Source organism: Callorhinus ursinus, unplaced genomic scaffold (assembly GCF_003265705.2).
Source record: "Callorhinus ursinus isolate GAN/ISIS: 27379988/994484 unplaced genomic scaffold, GSC_fseal_2.0 scaffold13, whole genome shotgun sequence".
NCBI classification, from domain to species: Eukaryota; Metazoa; Chordata; class Mammalia; order Carnivora; family Otariidae; genus Callorhinus; species Callorhinus ursinus.
In genome coordinates, this window is record NW_027397075.1 from 51,022,350 (window position 1) to 51,043,231 (window position 20,882).

The following is a 20,882-nucleotide window of genomic DNA, read 5'->3' on the forward strand; positions in this document are numbered from 1 at the left end:
CAGTGGACCCCTGAAGAATTTCCTCCCTGCCCAGTTTTCCTCCTCAGCCTGGTCCCACCCAAGTCTGTGGATCAAAAGAAAATCCATCAAAAATTCCTCACCTCCCTGCAGCTTTTTCCCAGTGTCCCAGATGCTTTCCCATTCCTTATCTAATCTGTTCCCCCGTAGCCTCCTCAAGTAGGCAGGATTTTGTTTTTACCAGTTTTGCAGATGAGAAAAGTGAGAATTAACTCCCTTGGCTGAGCGCCCCGTGTGACCTCCGCCCCAGCGAGGGAAGACGCCAGCCCTGACTGGACAGCCAGCACCCCTCCGCAGGGAAGGTAGGGAAGGGAAACCGAGAAGCCTAAGAGGCTGCTGGAGAGGAGGCCTGTGTGCCCTTTAATTTCTGTCAGCTCCAAGTGCGATCTGGCGTTGTGGGTTTTGTTCCGAAGTGTCCCTAGACTCGTTCCCGCCCGTCAGTCTTGGTCCCAGTCCTCTGAAGGCATTCCGTGGGCTGCTGACATGTGGCCGCTCCCTGGATGAGGCGACGTCGGCTCTCCAAACTCCAGGAGCACATAGCCCCCTGGGACGTGGAAGCCTCTTGGGTCGGGAGGATGACGGGGGAGGCTGGACAAGGAGAACAGGGCTGCGCTTCGCTGACCAGGAGCCCACTGGGTACTCCGCTCGCGCTCGGAGGGAGGCAGTGCGAAGTTTGCTCCTCACGAGGCCGGGCGCTGCTCCCCTCCTTCCCGCCCCAGTGCGATCCTGGACCCCGCTGTATTGTTGTAGCCAGCCACCAGCAGGGACTGCATCCTGGCGCTGTGCCCAGCAGCGGTGGGGTGTCCATGCCAGGAGGGGCTGGGCACCAAGGAGAAGCAGGTGTCCAGTTAGAACAAGGTCACCGGGAAGGGTCTAGAGGCAGCCACGCTAGAGAGTAAAGCTAGAGTCAGTGGCAGGCCACGGAGATCCGACGGCCCTTGCTCAGCGGCCCCCACCCCACCCCACCTTGATTAGAATGATCTGGCCCCAGAAGAATAGCAATGAATTAATTAGGGGTCTGTTGTCACGAAGCAGCTCATTATTAAAGTCCTTCTCCTGGGAGGGGAGATGGGGAAAGGTGTGAAGACCACAGCTAGTCAAACAGAATCTTTTAAAAGAGCCAGCCCCCCCCCCCCCCCCCCCCCCCCCCCCGCCCTGTCTGTTCTGCCCTTGGGCTCTGCAGGGAAGTCAGACATGGCAGAGCATGGGGGCCGCCCCTGCGCTGGTGCCTCCAGGGGATAGAGGCCCTCCGGCCTCACTTCCCTCCCACCCTCCTCCTCGATGCTGTTTCTCAGACCCCCGCTCTGAGCCCATCTCTGCCACTTTAACCCTTGCTTTCCATCTGCCTTTAAGCCCGCCACGCTCCAGCGTAGTAGCCCCGGAGTTCTTTCCAGAGCGGCACCTGGATACGTTAGAGTGCTTTCCTCCTAAGAGCTCCTAGCAGTCCAGTGCGGAGCAGAAAAGATCGCTTCAACAGAAGCAAATGTGTACAGCGTCTTTACGTGCCCGGTTCCAGGAGATGTGGTGGAGGGAGGGGAGCTTGTGCAAAGCAAGATTCTCTCTTTCTCCATTCGTTATTTTCCAGAGATGGTGAAACAGAGGCCTAGACAAGTGAAGGCCTCACAGAGTTGGGATTCTAGCTCTTCTGCCCACCAGCTATGTGACCTTGAGGTTGCCTCTCACCTCTGTGCCTCTGTTTCTTCATCTGTAACATGGGACTAATATGGTTGTGGTGAGCATTTAATGAGAGGGCGTGTGGAGAGCCCTTAGCACAATGTCTAACAAAAATAGAGGTTAAATAAATGTGAGCTATGGCTAATCCCTACCCAGTTTCAGTAACAGGGATTCATTCATTCCAACATCGGGTGTGCCTGAAGGCCTACTACGTGTACAGTCGTACTGAATGCAGTGAGGCCTATGAAGCTCCACTAAACAGTGTCTGTTTTCTAGGAACTTACGATCTTAGGAGAGATAATCGCATGTGTTCACAGCTAACCATGCCAAGAGACTCGCTAGGGACTATGGGAGTTCAAAGGAGAGGTCAGGATGGGCTTCCTGGAGGAGGGGGCATTTGGGTCAGGCCTTGAAGCATGGTTAGGATCTAGGAAGGAGAATAAATTGTCAAGCCAAGACATGAAGCGCAAACACCAGGAGACATCACTGGAGAATGGTGAGAAGGCTATGCTAACTAGATCCATACGTGGCAAGGAAGGGATGTGAACTTTTCTAAAATCTCAACGGGGGCAGTTAAAGGTGCTCTGTGCGTATGTGCCTGCCTGCATGCAATGATTTACTTTCTTTCATATTCCAAAAGTAGTGTATGTTCATCATAAAAAAAAAATTAGGAGTGAGATAAGCAAGAGAAAGAAAATTACAAACACCTGAAATTTAAGGATTTTGCATACAGAAAAGGCAGGATCAAATAAGTGTTTTAAGAAGATTAATCTGGCCATGTTGGTAGAACCGATTAGAGCAGGAATATGCTGGAGGCAGGGAGATGTCTCAGGTTATTGCTGTAGCACAGATAAGAGGCAGTAAGACCCAGGCCTCACCCCGCAGCAGTGGGGAGAGAAATACGGCGGCAGCGTGGGTGTGCTCTCCGCATCCCTCGGTTACCGCGAATTTTCTGCACCATGGTATACGCAGGCCACATGCATCTTCCAAATGACTTTTCCTTTTAAAATCTCAGGGAGCCCCCCGCGTCCAGGCACAAGCCGTGTCAGATAGCTGTGCTCACAAGTCCAGACCTCCCTTCCCATCCTTACAGCTTTAAATGTCATCCTCGGTGTTAATGAAAGCCAGAGATTACTGTTCCAGATTATAAAACGCAGGGTAATTTTAGGCCATTGAAAAGAATGAGTTAATTAAAGAGGGTAATAACCCTCTTAAACGCCCCACCCTTTGCTCTTTTTCCAGACTGCAGGTGGCCTTCTTTGTCATAGTGGAGGAGACAGCTATATGATCTATTTTGTTCCCCAGGACTTATCTCCAGGGGCACTGAGCACTTTTTAGATGTAATTTTTAGTCCCAATGCAGGCATTGTCCTCTTGTTTGACTTAGGGAAAAGCGAGGCCCCAGAGGGAGCCTAATGAAAGAAACAGAGTACAGGCTTTGGAATCAGGCAGACTCAGCTTTGAGCTTGGCTCTGTCACTAACTTGCTCTCGACTCCTAACGTTTCTTATTCTGTGAAATGGGGAGGCCGACTTCACAGTGTTCAAGATCATTCATGTTTCTATCTCCAGCCTTTTGCACGTTGGTTGACACGCTCGATCGATGTTCAGTAAATATGTTGAACTACGCTGATAAAGGGAGATAAGCGATTCAGAAGCCCTGCGTGTCCAGTCCCAGGAAGTGCTACTTTGCTTTGCCTACTCGCCCGCCCCTCTGCCCCACTGGGGTGGGGCAGGGCATTTCCAAGGCAGTTAACCTGGGCGTCAGTCTGCCTGATTCTCACCACACCCTATTCCAGAGCCTGGTGAGGAAGGCTGCATCACCCTCCACGTGGGCCCTAAGAGGTGCTTCTAAATCATTCCCGGTCCAAAAAGCCTAGGAGGTTAGATGCTATCCTGAAACAGGCGGGGCATCCCCAGGCAAGGAACCTGTGTGTGGTACCTCAAATGGGGATTCTGAGAGCCCCACGTTGCTACAGCTTCGGGTACACAGAGATTTCGATTTGGCAGAGGTTGCTCATTATTCTTTATTAATTCCCCCACACACACACCCCTCAGTGCTCCCCCCTCCCCAACCCTGTGCCCTCCCTGTGAATTACTGCTTTGCTGCTGTGTGTTGTGATTTCGTCTGAGGCTGCCTTACGATTCAGCTGTCCCTCGCCAGTGTTTATCTTATTGTTTCCCAGAACAATCAAGTGCTTCCGCTGCCCCTGGCAACTTCATCTGGTTCCCGGATCCTCCTAACTGGCCAAAGTCTGAGCTGGAGCAGTGTTGAGAGGTGGGGCTAGTCCAAGGCCAGAGCCCTGTGCTCCCAAATGCCCATCGTATTCACCTGGATAAGCTCTTGCCCCGTCCTGGGCCTGGGAACTCAAAACCCTCCCTGACAGAGGTAGAACCAAGAATTGGATTCTTTTGCTTCTAGATCTTGATGTCACTCTCAGCTGAGTCATAAAGGGAGAGGCCCCTGCGTTAGGGAAGTCGGTGCCCTTGTGAAATGCGGTTGGTCTTTAACCACGGGAAGGTCTCAAGCAGAGGCTGCTCCTCTCAGTTCTGTGGGCCGCGTGGATCAGTGGTCACTTAGCCGTCCACCCCTGGCTGATGAGGAGACACAAAGCCAAGATTTAAGAAAAGAGACTCACTCCAGCCAACCTCCTCAACCTTACCTCTGAACACTTTACTTCTAGTCATTGCTCAGTAAATATTCACTACATCGCTTATCATAAACCAGGCTCTTAATTCTCACTGTTCCAAGATGCAGAGGTCCAGAGAACAAATGGTTTCTCGTGGGAGCCCCTCCCCACATTCCAGGAGAAAGGCTTCCATGGCTTAGCCTTCCATGAAGGAAGAAATCCAGGAGGCTCAAGAGCATGAACCCCTCTACTAGATCATCCATCCCCCCGCCCAGTTTAATATCTAGGGCAGATTCCTAACATGCGCAGAAATAGAAGTAATTGTACATGGAAATGTCAGTCTCCAGTGTCAAAGCCCCAGTGACTGACCGACAGTTCACAGTCCTAGAAGCATCTGCGTATGTGTGGGAGGGTGTGTGTCTGTGCACAGGGCACATGCGTGTGCGGGGCAGGGGGGCACAACACTCACAAAGTTTAGCATATCTTAGTGACCTCCTTCCTTTTCAGGGACAGGAGGGATCCTTGGCTTTGTCTCCCCTCCCCCTCTGCTCTCCTGGTTCGTTGCAACCCACGGGCTGAGTTTCCCCGGCTCCTGTGTCCCTCTCCAGTTGTCCAAGCATTTAGGGCCGGGCTCCCTCCGGGGATCCTCGGCCTCCCGGGCTGTGACTCTCGATGGTTAGTTAACATTTACAGAGCTCTGGGGAAGGAGGAGACAGAGGCACCCTGGAAGGGGCTACTGTCTCTGTGTGCGTGTGTGCGCGGCATGCATGCGTGTACGCGTGTGCAGGATAGAGGGAGGAAGAATCTCAGAGACTGAATTTACCAAAGGCTTCAGTCTATAAATAATTCGGGTCATGAAGCTCTACAAAAATAAACTTCAGCTTGAATCCTCTCACGCAGCACTAAATGCACAGCTGCACATACACTCGCTCATTAACTCACCCCCAAGTTCAGTCCGAGCAGCACCAGGCCTGCCCCACCTCTCCCCTCTTTAAACGTCTACGTGTGTGTGTGCGCGTGTGCACGCACACACACACACACACACACAGACACACACACCCCACACACATTCATACAGTATGCAAGCCCTGAGTCCTGGGGCAGAGATAAAACCAAATAATAAAGGCCTCTTCCAAAGTGCCTTTTCGACATAAAGTGACAAGGCCTGCAGAAATTGTTGTCGAGCCCTCAATAAGTGCACATCAAAAGTCTCATCCTCTCTAAACACTCAGGTCTGAGAGACCAAGTTTCCAAGAAATCTGAGCTCAGACATAACAATAACATGCTTATGCTGACATCACACTTGAAATTAGCCAAAGAACTCACATTTCCACTCCTGCTCATCCGTTCAGGCATCACCTTCCCCAGAAAGTCTCCGGCTCAGGGCCTCCCTCATGCCCCAGCCTCCCTGGGGTGTTGGCCTCCCTGCTCCCCACCCCTACCCCCCGGTGCAAACTCCTCTCACAAGGGGTAGCCCCTGTATTTGTGAAGACTGGTGGGCTTGTCCATTCCCCAGCTCCTGGGGCTTCCGAAGGGGAGCTGGGGTAGTATCCCCAGCGCCAAGCGCAGGCCTGGCTCACAGCAGACGTATAATAAACGGATATTGGACAGTCCTGAAATTCATAGCCAATAACTCATTTCATTCTCCCAGCATCCTTTTTGTGCTCATAAGGACAGGAGTTCCCACCTTATTTGGCAGCTACAGAAACTATTACACAAACAAGGGAAGTGACTTGCCTGAAGTCACAGAGCCAATTAATGAGAATGCTGGGATTAGATCCCAGGCCTAAAGACATGAACCGGTGCCTCCCTCGGCATGGTGATGCCTCTCAAACCAGTCTGTTTCCTACTGAGAGGCCCAAGAAGAAAAAGATTCCCAATTGCTTTTCAGCAGCTCTTGCCAAATAAATAAATAAATACTATTACTACTTGTACTACTAGTACTACTAATAAAGTGATATTAGAGTGACAAATTCCAAGCAGGGGCTCCATAATTTAGGGTTAACTATAGAAGAAAGTGAGGCACAAGAAAAAGGGTTTGGAGGAGCCTACAGGTAAGCCAGTTAATTGGAATTGGATATGCTGATTTGAGTTGGATGTTCAAGTAAAGAGGCTGTCATTAATTTCTGCACAGGCCTAGCTGTGGTTTAAAGGGAAGCCCTAATGGGATTACTATTTCCTTCTCTGTTAGCAGAGGCCCCTCCCACGCGGAGGGCCTGGCGGTCGCTCTCCCCTGGACTGCACCTCACATCCTCCTACCCCACAGACAGCCCTGATAAACTGAGTTTTTGCCCCCAACCAAGGTCCCTCAAAATTAGGTTCTGAGTTTATTGTTGACTCCAGGAAATGGGTGATTGCCCCGCCTGGGCCTTGGGGTCCAAAAGAGGAAGGGTGGGGAAGAGAGAACTCGGACTTTCAGTCTTTCCGTCTGTTCTGTCTGTTCTGTTCCTGGCGGCGATGAACAGCTCCATTTGCCCATTATTATCCTCTCCTAAGAGAGTCACAGAGCGCCTGAGAAATCGGGCTGTATGTGGGAATCCCAGCCCTGCTGCCCTTCAGCTGTGTGATCTTGGGAACGGCACCTAACTCTCCCAGGCCTCAAATTTCCTATCTGTAAAATGGGAATAATAAGAACATTTACGTCAGGGGTTCTTGTAAGGGTAAGAGAGTTGATTTTTGTTAAGTACTTTCGACAACACTTTGCACATTGTAAGAGCAATAGCTCAGTAGCTGTTATTAAGTTCTTGAGGCAAATGGGACCCTTCAAAATTTCACCAGGTCCGTGCTCCCGCCTTCAGGTAGGGCCACGCTGAGCCATGAAGCAAAAGAAGTTATCCTGTGTTCCAAGCCCTCCTGAGAAGGTTGCAGGGTCCTGCGGCCACTCATCCTGCAGTTCAGGGCTCTACGCAACAGGAATTCTCACTAGAACCAGCGTGAATCTCCTTGCGAGACAGTGTGGGCACCTTCTGTCTTTTGTGGGTTTCAGTAAAGACTGTCACCCTCCACTGCAGCAGACTGGCCCTCTTATTCTACCTTGTGAGCTTTGTCCAAGCAAAATGGCCTCCAGAGCTGTTGTGTGCCCACTGAGGCCAGGCCCTCTCAGGAGAGGAGGAGCCCAACCAGAAAGACATGTTCAGGTGACTCGCGTGTCCCTGTGTGTGTCACTTCCCTCCTCTGCCCCAGCCCCTCCCCTGCCCTGTGCAGCTTGGGCTGCTGACACCCTTCTCTTGGACAGGTTCGTGATCTACTTCAGTCCGTTGTTATCCTTGTGGTCACTGAAACCTGGCCCTGGGGCCACAAGCTTGAAAGCTGAAAACTGTGTCACAGCAGTTTGGTTATTCTGGGACAGCCCCGAATAGACTCAATTGGTCAGATTTTTGAAAAATCCCACCTTTGCTTGAGACTCCCTGACTGTCATCACCACACCACTACCATCCTGTGTCTGGCAAGGATAGAAACAACTTTGAACCTCAAAACTTTCTCTCCGAGGCAGAGCAGTCTGGGAACCCGTGTGCTTGCCCTGCGGCAGGACCCTTGTCCCCGGCAGTGGTCACGGGGCGCTGTCTCCATCTGCCATGCACTCTCCTCTGAGCCCCGGTTCCACCACTGGCCAGCCACGAGCCTGGAATGCAAGAGCTTAGGTGAGGTGAGCTCCCAAGCCCTTACAGCTCTAGTACTTGCTACTGTGGTTCTCCTGTGGCCAGCACCGAGCGGATCGCCTTGGCCTGTTATCCAGAAGGGAAAACTGAGGCTCAGGGGAGGGATCTGAACGCAAACTGTACCATTAGGCAGAACTCAAGCCCAGGCACAGAGTCCGAACAGAAATCCAGGAACCCTGCGCCCCAGACCTACACTCTGCCCCCTGCGGTGCGTGCTCAGAGGGAGCACAAGGTGTCACGGAGGGGAAAGATCTCTGCTATCTGCTGCCCCTCTGGCCCCTCCTGCCGCCTGCCTGCCAGCCGCCCCCCCGCCCCGTGCCCTTTGAACCCCTGGCCTCCTGCCGCATCCTCCATCTTCTCTGCCCTCCCGCAGGTGTCTCTGAGGGTTACACAAGCTGGAGGCAGATAGTATGGGATGAGGAAGTAAGTCGGGGGGGGGGGGCAAAAGGGCTTTTCCCCCCAGGGATTTAGACGGAATGAAATAGGATCGCCTCGTTCAGGTTCAGTACCAAGAACAGTTTCTGTTCTGGTTTGGATTTAGCTTTGACGTTTGAAAGGTAGGTAGGTTTGATTCTGGCTTCAATTGCTTTGTTAAAAGATTGGGGTTGCAGATGGGAAAAGAAAAAGAAAAAAACCTGCGTCGATCTCTGATTCAGGAAAAAGTTAATGGCTGGGATTGGTCCTAAGTGGGTTGCAGCAGAGAGTGTGATGATAAGTTGACTTTGATTCAATTCCAGCTCCAAGCCGGCCATGGGTACCATCTCGTCCCAGGGACCACAGAGGGAAGGCCAGGCCTGTGGAGTTCCTCCTTCTGACTTTGTGTCCAGGCCCTGCCAGGGAGGCAGGCAGGTGCCCAGGCTCATGGGGAGGAGGCCGCCCCAGCTGGTAGAAGGTTAACTAGCCTCTCGGGGCAGGGAGATCTTGGGTCGGGCCTGAGGGAGGGTACTGGTTCCACAGCTCCTGGGCGGAGCCAGTACCTTGAGGAGACTTAAATCTCCCTGAAGAGAAGCAGGCATTATAGGGAGGGTGATGAGAAGCCCTGGACCAGTTCCCCTTTAAAGGAAGAAATAGAGCCTGAACTCCCCCCATATAATGGAGACAGAAAACTGAGGTCAAGCCAGCCAGAAGCCAAGACTATCACATCTTCTCTTTACTTTCTGCAATAGCCCAAGAACTTTATTGACTAAAACTACTATATTTCTGGAAGGATCCCAAGGAAATTTCAGATCTGTCCATCTAAGAGAGAATGCTGCTTCAAATGTTAAGGGGAACCTTTTTAATTGTGAGTTATTTTCCCAGGTAGAGACCCTTCCCTCTGCTTGAATCCACAACCATATTTGCACTGGGGTAGAGGACAAGTAACCTCAGCCTCACGACATCATTGCTGACCCCAGAGTCTTCCTCCACTCTCTGAGAATGAATTAAATGAACCCCCAAGCCCCTCCCCTGGATGCAATAGCTTTGAATGCAGGAAGCCACTAGCTGGGCAGAAGAAGGGCAAAGGGGAATTTACTGTGGCATCAGGCACCGAGCGTGGCCCTGGGATGAATAAGGCATGGTCCTTGCCTTCAGGAGCTCCTGGTGTGGTGGGAGCAATGGGCAGAGGGAAAGACATGAAGTCTTTAGACTTGTACTTAGAAGTACAAGAAAAAATGAAAGGGAATGTGAATGGGGAGGGGCAACCTGAATCCTACAATCTTCCAGAGAAAATGCCTTTGAATCTCACTTTGATTTAGCGCTAGAGTTCATGAGACTTTATCAGCAGGTTCATAGTTCATGTCCTTTCAACAAGTATTTCTCAAGCATCCCGTTTTATCCATCACCAGCCAGGTTCCCGACCCCATTCGAGTCCTCAGGGGGTTATTAGAGAAATAGAAAACACATCCTTGCCTTCAGTGTTGACAGACTTACGCACATGTGAGGCAATTAGAGAACAATGTGAGTGGGTAGTCAATACATGGTAGCTAGTACATACACAATGGACAGATCAATTGATTATAATCCTAAGACAAAATGTCTGATAGACAAAAAAAAAAAAAAAAAGGCATCAGGGTGATGAGCAATTAGTGTGGTGGAGAGATTAGGGAAGGCTTCATGGAGGAAATAGGGCTCGAGCTAGAGGGGGTGTAGATGGGCAGAGGACAGAGAAAACAAGCCAGAGTGGGGATTATTGGTCACCTGTCGAAGGCAGGAGCATATTCAAACCCAAGACTCCCGGACACTAGCTTTTTGTATGACCTTAGGGACCGTCTTCCACTGAGTCTACACAGAGCTTAGACTAGCGCTCTCGAATCCACAGGCCAGAAGCCTCCACATCACCCGGGAATTTGTTAGAAGTGAGAATTCTCAAGCCTCATTTCCCCTGAATCAGAAACTCCAGGGGCAGGCTCAGCAATGTGTTTTCCCAAGCCCCCAGAGCTGATTCTCAAGGCATGCAGCCTTGAAAACCACTGGACTCCATCGCTGCTTCTAGACCCTGGCCACTCATCAGATTCACCTGGGGAGCTTTGAATCCCCAAGAAGATGCCCAGGCCACACCCACAGAGATTCTGATTAATGGATTCAGCCCTGGCATTTGTATCTTTTAAAACTCCCCAGACGATTCTGATGTGCAGCCAGGGCTGAGGAGCAGTGAACTTGATGGTGTCTGAGTCCTTTCTTTCTGACTTATTATCCGGAGCTGGGCTCTAAGAGTCTGATCCAGGATTCCTGGCTCCCCAAAATCCCGGGGTGAATTTGCACACATATAGGGGATATGTTTTGGGGGCAGAAAGACCTTCCTGAGATTCTAAAATCTTGAATCTCTTGATGACCAGCTTTTTAATAGTTTATATGATTGTTTACCCATTCTTCCTCACCCTCCTGAGACAGAAACACTGTGAGCAGATGTTGACTCTCCTACCCCAAACGCCAGTAAGTGTGCACAAGCACACACTCACACACACACACACACCCTCCACACAGTGCTGTAAATATATGTAGACACACGCAACAATAACCACATTGGGATATTCAGAATTGCCCCTAAGGGCACATATGCACACACAAATGAACCCACCATCAGAAATCCCAGACTTGGCACACTCAGACCACTTGGGAAAGGATCTCTCTTAGTGGAAACAAACAGCCCACTGTTTGAACTGAAAAGCACTTCTACCTTCCCTGAAGCCTAGTTTGGTTCAGAGTAGTAACTGGGGGTAGGGTGGGGAGAATTATCTTCGGGAAATACAAGCACTTCAGGAAAGTGACCTGCTCTAGGCCGAAGCAGGGGACTGCTGAGTACAGATGCTGAGGGTGCCTTGTTTCTTTCTCAGATTCGAGCTGATGGTCCCCCCCATGGAGGGGTCCAGTACGAGATGGTCTCTGTGCTCAAAGATGGGAGCCCCATCCTCCGGGACATGGCCTTCTCCATTGATGAGCGTTACCTGTACATCATGTCTGAGAGACAGGTAAGTGCTGACACCCATCCCTTCTTTTCAAAGCCCAGGAGTAACTGATAACCTGTGACCTTTGTTCAGAAACTGTTCTTCGAACAAGAGAGACCTCTGGGCTTGTGGCCTAGGGGTTCAGGGAGAGGCAGAGTCCTTGGAGGCTTTTGCAGGGAGCCAGAGAGAAAAAACTGGGGCCAGCCACTTCCCGGAGCTTCTCTCCAGGCCACAGCCCCTGTCTCAGTGCGTGATGAACAGCCCCGCAAGAACAGGCCAGACTGCATGGAGCAGTTTGGTGTGATTAGGAGGTAGATTTACAGCTCCCAGGCCCACAGAGTCTGCTGCTCCAGGGAGCCAGAGAAGTGTAAATAATCCAGGCCTCCTCGCTGGACCTGATCCTGGGAGAGACAGACCCAAGATAGGGCCCCAGAAGGAGATGAAAATCTTGGTCTGAGTCATAGACTGATGTCAGAAGAAGCTGGCCAGCTCCGGGAAGCCAAAGTTGGCCTGAGAAATAGACTTCTACCCTCTGCGGGGTAACCATTGAGCAGGTTCCCCACCTTCTCTGATGGAGCATTATTCCCCCCGGAGTGTATTTGCTCTGAATATATGTGAGCAAACAGAAGGTAGATGCAGGAGAGCCCTGGTGATGGGCAAGAGAAGCAGGGAAAACGGAGGATTCACAAATTAATGGGGATGCAAAAAGCAAAGCAAAGACCTTAAGAAAGGCTGGTTCCTTCCATTCGTTCAGTCAGTGAGTCTACTGTTGTTCATCAGGAGCATGGTCTTGGCATTGACCAAGACCTAGGCTAGACCCTAGGCTAGACAAGGATGCTGGGCTGGAAGACCAGTGAGCATTCACGAGGTGCCTCCCAGCTCTTGAGAGTTTGTCATTCCCAAAATACTCCGCAAAGATTCCTGGTGTACTTGAACACCACCTTGCCCAGAGTTCTCTTTCCCTCATTTTTTTTTTTTTTTGAATGTAAGAATTCTGAATCCAGGGATGAGGGAAGAATGGAGGGCGAAACAAAGAGACAAATGGGCACACGACAGCGTTCAGGGAAGCAGTGATGCAGCTCTAACTCAAAAATTACTTCTTGAGAACAGATGACACAAATCATATGCAGATTGCATGCAAATTATATCCAGACCCCCTTGAACCCACCTGTCTTTTTACCTTCTTTCATATGGCCCCTGCAGGTGAGGCATAAACAGGTGCAGATGGGAATTTGGCGGAGCTGGAGGAGGCTTAGCCTAACCTATGGTGGGCAAGACAGTTGGAAATAAACAGTGATGTCTCGTTCTAATAAAAGAGTCCATGGGCCCTAACAAAGCCCATTACTGGGAATATATTTTTCAGGAATAGTGTGCTGGGAAAACTTTAAAATGAATGGGACTTGGCCACTACCCTCAAGTTGCTTACAGTCTAACAAGGGAGGGAGACAAATAGCCAGTTACCTGTAACATCCCACTGAAGCCTATAAATATTCTGCCTTTTCTTCCTTTTCCTATTTATAGACATAAGGTTATTTCTTAAACAGAAATAGTAGATGCTCACCATGCAAATTCCAGCAATACACACAGAAAAGAAAATAGCAGTGAGTCCCCAGACGGGTCTGCCCAAAATGTAACACCATGTTAACATTTGGTGAACACCATTCTAGATGCTTCTGCAGGATAATAATCAGACAGGGCGATGGATGGATAGATGGCAGTCCAGATAGGTGGATAAAATGTTGGTCAGAGGGATCCAACAGACCCCCAATATATGTGATATTTTCAGAACACATTATGTATGGCTAAGGACCAGGCAGGTAACTGGGTAAAAACTCTTTCTTCGGTTCTCTGAGCCCGGTGTGGTGGAAAAGCACTGACAGCAAATAGAAATGATCAGTGAGGCCTTAATGGAACTGAGAATATGCCAAGGCTCAGATTTTGGCTATTTCTCAAATGGGATGCTTTGTGAAATTACATTCGAAATGTGGCCAGAGGAGAGGGACCTGAGTCAGAGCTTGAGACTATTGAGTGGCCTTCAGGGACTGGGCTGACCTCCTGAGATCATATCCGGTGTCACCTGTGAGAGCATCAGTCCTGGGTCTACCAAGTGTCCACATAGCTTATTTCTAAATCTCCTGGCCTTTGTCCTCATCTTCTGCCACAGCTGTGCCATTCTTGTTACAATCTGCACCAAACAGAGGGCTTCAGTAGTAGCCAGTCCCACTGAGCAGACATGGCAAGAATTTGGGGTTAATGCCATGGGGCTGTCTCCAGTCAGGTGAGATATCAGTCCAGAGAGCCCCCCATGCCAGGTGGAGCTGTGATCAGTGGGCAGAGTCTACGGGGGATTTGTGGCAGAGCTCTGAGACCTGTCACCCTGAGAGCTGTAAATCGTGTAGAAATAGGTAGTTAGGTGATTTCACCTGGGGCTGGGCCCAGGGATGAGGGCCAAGAACAGCTCAGTGGGCCCATCTGTCTGAGGCCGAGCAACTCTGAGTACAGAATATTCACAGACAGCTCGGACATCTTTCAAGAAACAGTTTAGTGGGTGGTGATGAAGATGGAGTTGGATGGCTTGGGTTCTAGTCCAGCTGTTGCTAGATCTGGAAGCATGACCCTCTCCCAGGTCATGAAATAGTTGCTTCAGATAATAGGATTGTCTCTGAAGTCCAAGGCTCTGCTTTGGATCTCGTCTCAACATTTCATAGCCACATGGCGTTAGACCGGTCATTTGGCCTCACTGTGCCTCACTCGGGTCGACGTGAGACTCCATTCAGCAGAGGGGAGGTTCTTTCCCACGGCCTCACATGCCACACAAACCCTTGATCATTGAGCTTCTGTATGGCCCCTTCCAGCTCTCAGGCCTCTATGATTCCAGCTCAGGAGGGTGGTAACCATGAGTGATGATTAAGGGGAAGTAAAGTGGCTGTGGGGCACATCCAGTAGGCCTTAGGCTGAGCCCAGGGGTCTGTGTTCTAGTCCCGACCCACCTCTAACGAGCTGGATGGCTTACACTCTTAAGTTCTCAGAGATTCAGTTTCCTCCCTTTTAGAGATACAGTTAACAAATCTAACGCTACACTCCCTTTCATATTAAAGAGGCTTCTCTAAGGTGTTGGTATTGAGACTCTTCTCCATGTCCAGAAGACAACACTAAAACTACAGTAGACAGGCCTGAGGTTAGACCAAATGAAGAACTTTTGGAACAAGAGTTGTATGAGGCCATGGGTGCCCACGTGAACGTCTTCCCTGAACAATGACCACTGCAGAAAGAGGGAAAATGCTGGCTGGTTAAGGATAAGTGTATTCCTGTTTTGAGGCAGTGGTTAAAGACTTCGGAGGTTCCTGAAAGACCTGAGACCTTACAAGACATCATGGGAATGGGGCTTCCCCTCACTTTCTAATAAATCTCTGAGCAGCCTGCTGTCATCCCAGCCCTCACATCATCCCCACCTCTTGTCTCTCTGTCCCCCTGATGCTTCCCCAAAACATGGCACCTGTTGTATCTTTGGCACCATGGGAGTGTAGATCCAAGTCTCCAGCCTCAAGTTCTGCCTGGAGAGGTTTGCATCTCCTTACAGAGCTCCAACGATCCCGTATAGCTCATTCATTCTCACTCCCTCCCCCTCTCTCAGTTAATTACGCATAATTAAGAAATAGGACTAGTAAGAAGTGTTGGGTTGCTAGTGCCACTGCCTAACAAGCCAATGTTAATGGACTGTTAATAGATCCAGGGCCAGCCAGTCCCAGGGGAACATTTGGGAACTGATTTCCCAATCCTGCTAATTGCCCAGGTGCCCCACGGATAGGATGCCTGGTTCTTCCCTAGAAAGTCCGCCCCAGCTTCCTCAACAGCAGATCAACAGATGCTGTGGGTGTGAATACAAGTTCTCCCGTATCCTCAGTGTCTAATGGAAGTCAGTCAGCAAGTCCAGGGAAAATCAGGCAATGAGCCAAGTGCAAAACGGAGCGAGAAGATGAAAAGAAACTTGATAGCCCCAGTTTCCACCCAACTTGTCAGGTTGGCCACTCCCAGATAAAGAATATAACTCTGTCTTCAGTGTGGATGGGAAAGAGTATGGGGATGGAAGCAATTATTCTATTTTATACTTTAATTAGTTTGAATTAGCAGAGGGAATAGAAGCATAAAATGATCCAGCGAAGGGTGAAATGGAAAAAGGGAGTCACAGTGGAGAATGGCTCCAAGCAGGCTGGAAAGGGCCTTGGGAACAGCAGAAAGGCTGGCGATGGGGGCGTGCACGCGCACGTGTGTGTGTGTGTGTGTGTGTGTGTGTGTGTGTGTGTGTGTGTGTTAGGGTGGGTGGGGGCATGGGCTGCAGCTCTCTATTTCAGAGCCTGGGAAGGCAATATAGTGTAGTGGTTAAGACCTGGAGCCTGAGAATCAGACTGATCTCCATTTAACCCATAGCCACTTGCTAGACATTCAGCTTTGAGATCTCACACACTAAACCTCAGTTTCTTCATCTTATAATGGGCCGAGTAATGGTAACCGTTGTGTCTGACACACAGTGCCTTCAGTGTGCGGTATGATTATTATCATCATTGCTGTTATCAGTCTTATTATTAGAAGATCTCTGGAATCCCAGAGAAGGCTAGAAGCCTCTCCACTTAAACTATGGCTGGGACAGAGTTCCCAAGTCAAACACCTCCAACCTTCCATTCCTGCTGCTCCCTCCTAAGGGACGGCTCAGAAGCCTGTGGCCTGGCCCAATGACAGCATCAGGCTAAGTTGCTCATAATCTGCTATTTATTTTACAAATCCAGGAATGTGCCCAGCAGACTAAACAGTCCCACTCCCCTTGATATAGGCAGAGGCAGCCCTGGGCCCAGATGTGAGGCCCAGGAGGCCAGTATTGCAGGCCTCTGCGGAGAGAAGGGAGGGGCACCCTGAGCATTGGTCAGGCCCCAAGCCCTCAGGGTCTTGTCTGGCTGCATGTGTGAACACATGGCCAGAAAGGGGCTACCCATGGGGCTTTTCATTTTTGGTCTCTATGGGTAAGGAAAGCAGGTCTCAAAAGATGGGGCTGCCATTCTCCAAGTAGTGGGCAGTCAGACCCCAGTTCCGAATGACCTTGTGTTTGTCTGTAGTTGGCTCACCATTCTGGTCACTTATGGCTACATAACCAACCACTACAGAATTCTGGTCCCAAACTATGGAAGTCAGGGACACAGACGTGGTACATTGAAGAGGGCTTGTCTCTTCTCTACTACACAAATGACTTGTGGTGCTTAGAATTCTAGGGACTAGAATCATCGGGAAGCTTCTCCTGTCTGGGAACTAGAAGGCTGGGCTCAGCTGGGACCGTTGACCAGAGTGCCTCAGAAAAGGCCTCTCCATGGGACATGAGCTTTCCTCACAGCATGGTGGCCCCGAGAGTCAGACTTCTTGAGCATGGCAGATCGTGGCAGCTCAGGACTCAGAGAGTGAGCCTTCCCACAAATAAGATAGAATTATTGCCTTTTTTATGACACAGCCTCAGAAGCCACATCGCTGTCTCTCCTCCCTGCCTCTTCACCTCTCCACAGCCAGTCACCTTAGGTGATTCTGATTCAGTGGCCCATGAGCACACTTTGAGAGACAAGGCTCAGGGAAGATACATACGTGGTTTCCGGACCCCCAGGGTCAGAGCTGCTAAGAATTTAGGGATCACCCATCCTGACCCCACATGAGAACAAGGAGGCCCAGCAGGCAGCTGAACAGGTTAGCTGCCCCTTCAGTGTCAGGCCACGCCCAACACCCCAGTCCAGAGTCATCAGAACTGGCTTGATTTCCCAAAACTCACAGGGAAGTGCCAGGAGCTCTAGAGCCTACTGTTGATTTGCTAAAGGTTGCGTTAGGTCCTAAATGAAGCCCACATTAAGTGTGGGCTCGGAAAGTGCTTCGTGCAAGCCTTTGAGGGAGTCCAGCAGGAGCAGGATCACACTGCCAGGAAATTGCCCAGACACTGGCACACAATTTTAAAGGGTTCTCCCAGGCAGTGTCTCTGCAGCAATATTACATCAGCCCCCTCGGAAGGCAGGCCTCCGGGGTGCCCCACCTTGGCTCTGCAGGGCCGTGGTGACTTATCCTGTGGATACGTATAGGAAACTGACTTTTTAACTATCCCTGCCTTAGTAATTCAAGGGGGTTGGAGCAAGAAGAACTTTGGCCTGGAGTTAACAGAAACAAAAATCATTTGGGAAGACTGTGAAGCCATCCTTCTCTGAGGGGCTCATGGGCAGGAGAGACCCCTTCCCTGGTCCTCAGTTGAAGGGGCCTTGGTTGAAGGGGTGTGCTGGGTGGGGAGGACTGGCCATGCCCCTCCAGCATGCCATCCCGGAGTGTCCATTCGGCTAAGCAGAGAACTCATTTGGGTTTCCTTGGTTTGGGGGAGGGCCTACCTACTGCAAACCTGGACCTAGCACCAAATATAAGCATTTTCAAAGGGCCTATTGTGACTCGGAAGTAGTCTGAGTAGCCTCGGACTAGTCCAAGTGGCCGGAGCCACTGAGCTGCCAGACCCCTAAGGCATCTAAAGGCTTGAGGAAGGGAAGGAAAAAATGTGGGGAGCCACACTTCCAGATGTTCCCAACTCATTTATTTTGACAACTCAGACTATTATTTTGATTGTGCACATTTGTTTAGTCCAGGCGATAAGGCTTCCCAGGGCGCAGGCAGAGCGTGCCAAGGTGTATTTTTATAAGGCACTCAGGGTCTCAGTAACAGGAGCCCTCCCTCTGCCGGGGGGCGGGGGGGAGCGGGAGACCTGGGCTGAGCTGCGGAGGGAGGAGAGGATGTGAACAGGCTTGGACTGTAGCAGAGCCTGAGGGGCTTTGGGGAGAATTACAGAGTTTGCGGATTAGGAAAGTGAGGATAAGCGAATTTCGGCTGCACTTTTGTTTTCAAATGTGTCACTTGCAATCCAAGCCTTTGATGCACATGTGTTTCTGGTTAAGGACGGGGGACCCCAGTGTGGCCCAGGAGCTAAGCTGCTCCTTTCAGTGCCTTTCCCAAAGGAAGGGCAGAATCCTGCCTCTTGGGGGAGGGGGCCCGGGGAAAGGTGACCACCGCAAGCCTGGGTTTTGATTTTCCTTCTTTCTCCCCCTCCCCACCCTCCATTTCAAATGTCAAGGAACAAAGAAGCTGACACAGAGCTGATTCCCTGGCTATTAATATTCTCATTGGAACATTTTTCTAATAAATATTTTCACATGAGAGAAAGGAAATGCAAACCCACCCTATTAATCAGATGCTTGGCTTGTTGTATTTAAGAGAGAAAACTCCAGCCTCTTATTTTAAAATCCTTTGGTTTGGAAAGAAATGATTGAACACAATGCCCAGGCTGGGAGAACTAGTGCCAAAAAAACTCATTTCTCTAAATGGGCAGGGGGGCTGGAGACTTTCTCTAATCCTTGGCAAGGGATTTGATTTCTCTTTCTAGGCAGGTAGTGCTGAACACTGACATTCTGCCTGCCCAGGGTGATGTTCCTGTGACTGAGAGATGGGAAATCATAGTGTCTTGATGCCAGCAGGAAACCCACTCCCTTGTTCTTAAAGGTGAGGCGACTGATGCCCAGAGAGGGGAGTCCCTTGCTGATGTCTTCCCCTGAAAGAGCAGGAGAAGCAGAATTAATCCTAATTAACCTGGTCCAGCCCAGCATTCTTTTCCCAACTTGACAACAGCTTCCCTCAGCACAGGCAAGAAAGAAAACTGGTTGTCTTTAAAGACTTTCAATTAAAAAAAATTAAAAAACAACCTGGGCCCAAGAGAGTCACTGAAGATGTTCCCGAGGGTCAAATTAAAATAGGGAAGGATTTGCATATCATTTGCATACCTAGACTCATTCACTCAACAGACCGTTAAGTGTCTACCATGTATAATGCATAGAGCTGTCCACTGACAAGTCATTTGCATATGCAGATCTAGGTAGGGCAGTCGTTCTAAGTAATATTCCAGCAAAATGTTATAAACAGGGCTGTCTGGAGATAGGTACCTTCTTGATTTCTTTCTGCTCTTTTCAGTGCAACGGTAGCACTGTTAAGTGTGCTTTTGTGTCGCAATAAATAAAATAGAATCCCTGCCCTCAGGGAGGTCTCATTCTGGTGGGGAAGAACCACGTGTAGATAAATTACAATACAAAGTGAGCAGTGCTGTAGCGGAGACGTAGGGTGTGCTTGCCAACCAGGGAGAGAGGCCCGTCCTTGTCTTTCTCTTCTCGGGGTCACTCCGACAGAGGACTCATTCTCTCTCTGACACAGCAATTCAGAGCTGGTTAGACCTCAGGGATTATCGAGTGAAGAGCGGCCTTTTCTTTGAGGACAGGAGACCAGAGGGGGAAGTGACTCTTGAGAAGGGAAGGTCTCTCAAACCGGAACGTGAGGAAGCAGATGGTGGTGATGATGGGCAATTTCCTGACCCCATGAAGAGTGTGGGCTCCAGACTCTGCCTGCCTGTTGAGGTTCGAGTCCTGGCTCCAGTACTTATTGCTATGCGGTGACCTGGGGCAAGTTGCTTTACCTCTGTGTACTTCAGTTTCCTCATCTGTAAAATGGGCATAATTATGGCATCTGCCTGAGGATTAAATTAAATAAATTAATACATAAAAAGCACTCTGAAAAGTATCTGGCTTATATTACCTGCTTAATAAATGGTGGTAGCCATAATTATATTTTTATGATTGTGTCCCATGCATAATCACCAGGCCCAGCCCTGCAGATCATGCTCTGCATATAGCCACACCTAAAAAAGAAAATTAACCACCCTGCCTTGCCTCTCACCTCTACTTTATTTAAGATGTGTTGAAATCTAACTAACATTCAGGTTGTTTTTCTTATTTTAGTTTACAAACATGACCTCAGCTAATCCAACAATCCCATGGGAGAAGCAGTATTGTCCTTGCCTCTTTTAGAGATAGGAAAACTGAAATTCAAGTCTGGCTAAGTCATTTGCCCAGAGCCACCAAGCCGGCTAACCACAGAGCCAGGACTCCACCCCACCTTTCTGAAGCCAAATCCACACCTCCCGCTTCTTGAGACAGCGCCCCCTGGCTGCCGCCTGTGGGCACAAGGCACCTCCCCTTCTGCTCCCTCTCCACGGGGTTCCCAATTAAAGGAAAGGTTTAGCATGGGCTTTAAAGGCTTCAGGGGACCAGCACGGACTCAAAAGTCCTCGTTTGACACCCCCAAGGAGACCGGAGCAGTGCGCTGTTTTGTCTTCAAAACCAACAAAGGAAAGCGAGCGCAGCCCGGGGCCTTACATGGACCATCCCGGGAGATGGCTCTGGCGGGCAGGGTGGATGGAGAGAAAGTGCCCTGCCCGAGGAGGGTACAGCTGCAGTTTGGCCTGTGCGGCAGGCCACGGGCTTCACAAGCATTATCTGGACTCCTTACAACAAGCCTGAAAGGCAGGCATTATCACCCCCACTTGACACACAAGCAAGGCTCTTCAAAGTTAAGGGAACTGAGCAAGGCCCTTCATG

General features: G+C 50.1%; 1 protein-coding gene across 11 annotated transcripts in view; it reads left to right on the plus strand.

Annotated features, from left to right (window-relative positions):
* The window catches only part of PLXNA2 (plexin A2), a 209,639-nt gene that overhangs the window by 82,408 nt on the left and 106,349 nt on the right, over nt 1-20,882 (plus strand). For 10 of the 11 annotated variants that reach the window (XM_025878096.2, XM_073900246.1, XM_073900245.1 and 7 more), the window contains exon 4: nt 11,293-11,427. In XM_025878096.2, the coding sequence (XP_025733881.1) occupies nt 11,293-11,427 (135 nt within the window). Of the gene's footprint in view, nt 1-11,292; nt 11,428-14,501; nt 14,804-20,882 lie in introns of those variants that run through there. The other variant, XM_073900253.1, reaches the window with a different exon arrangement.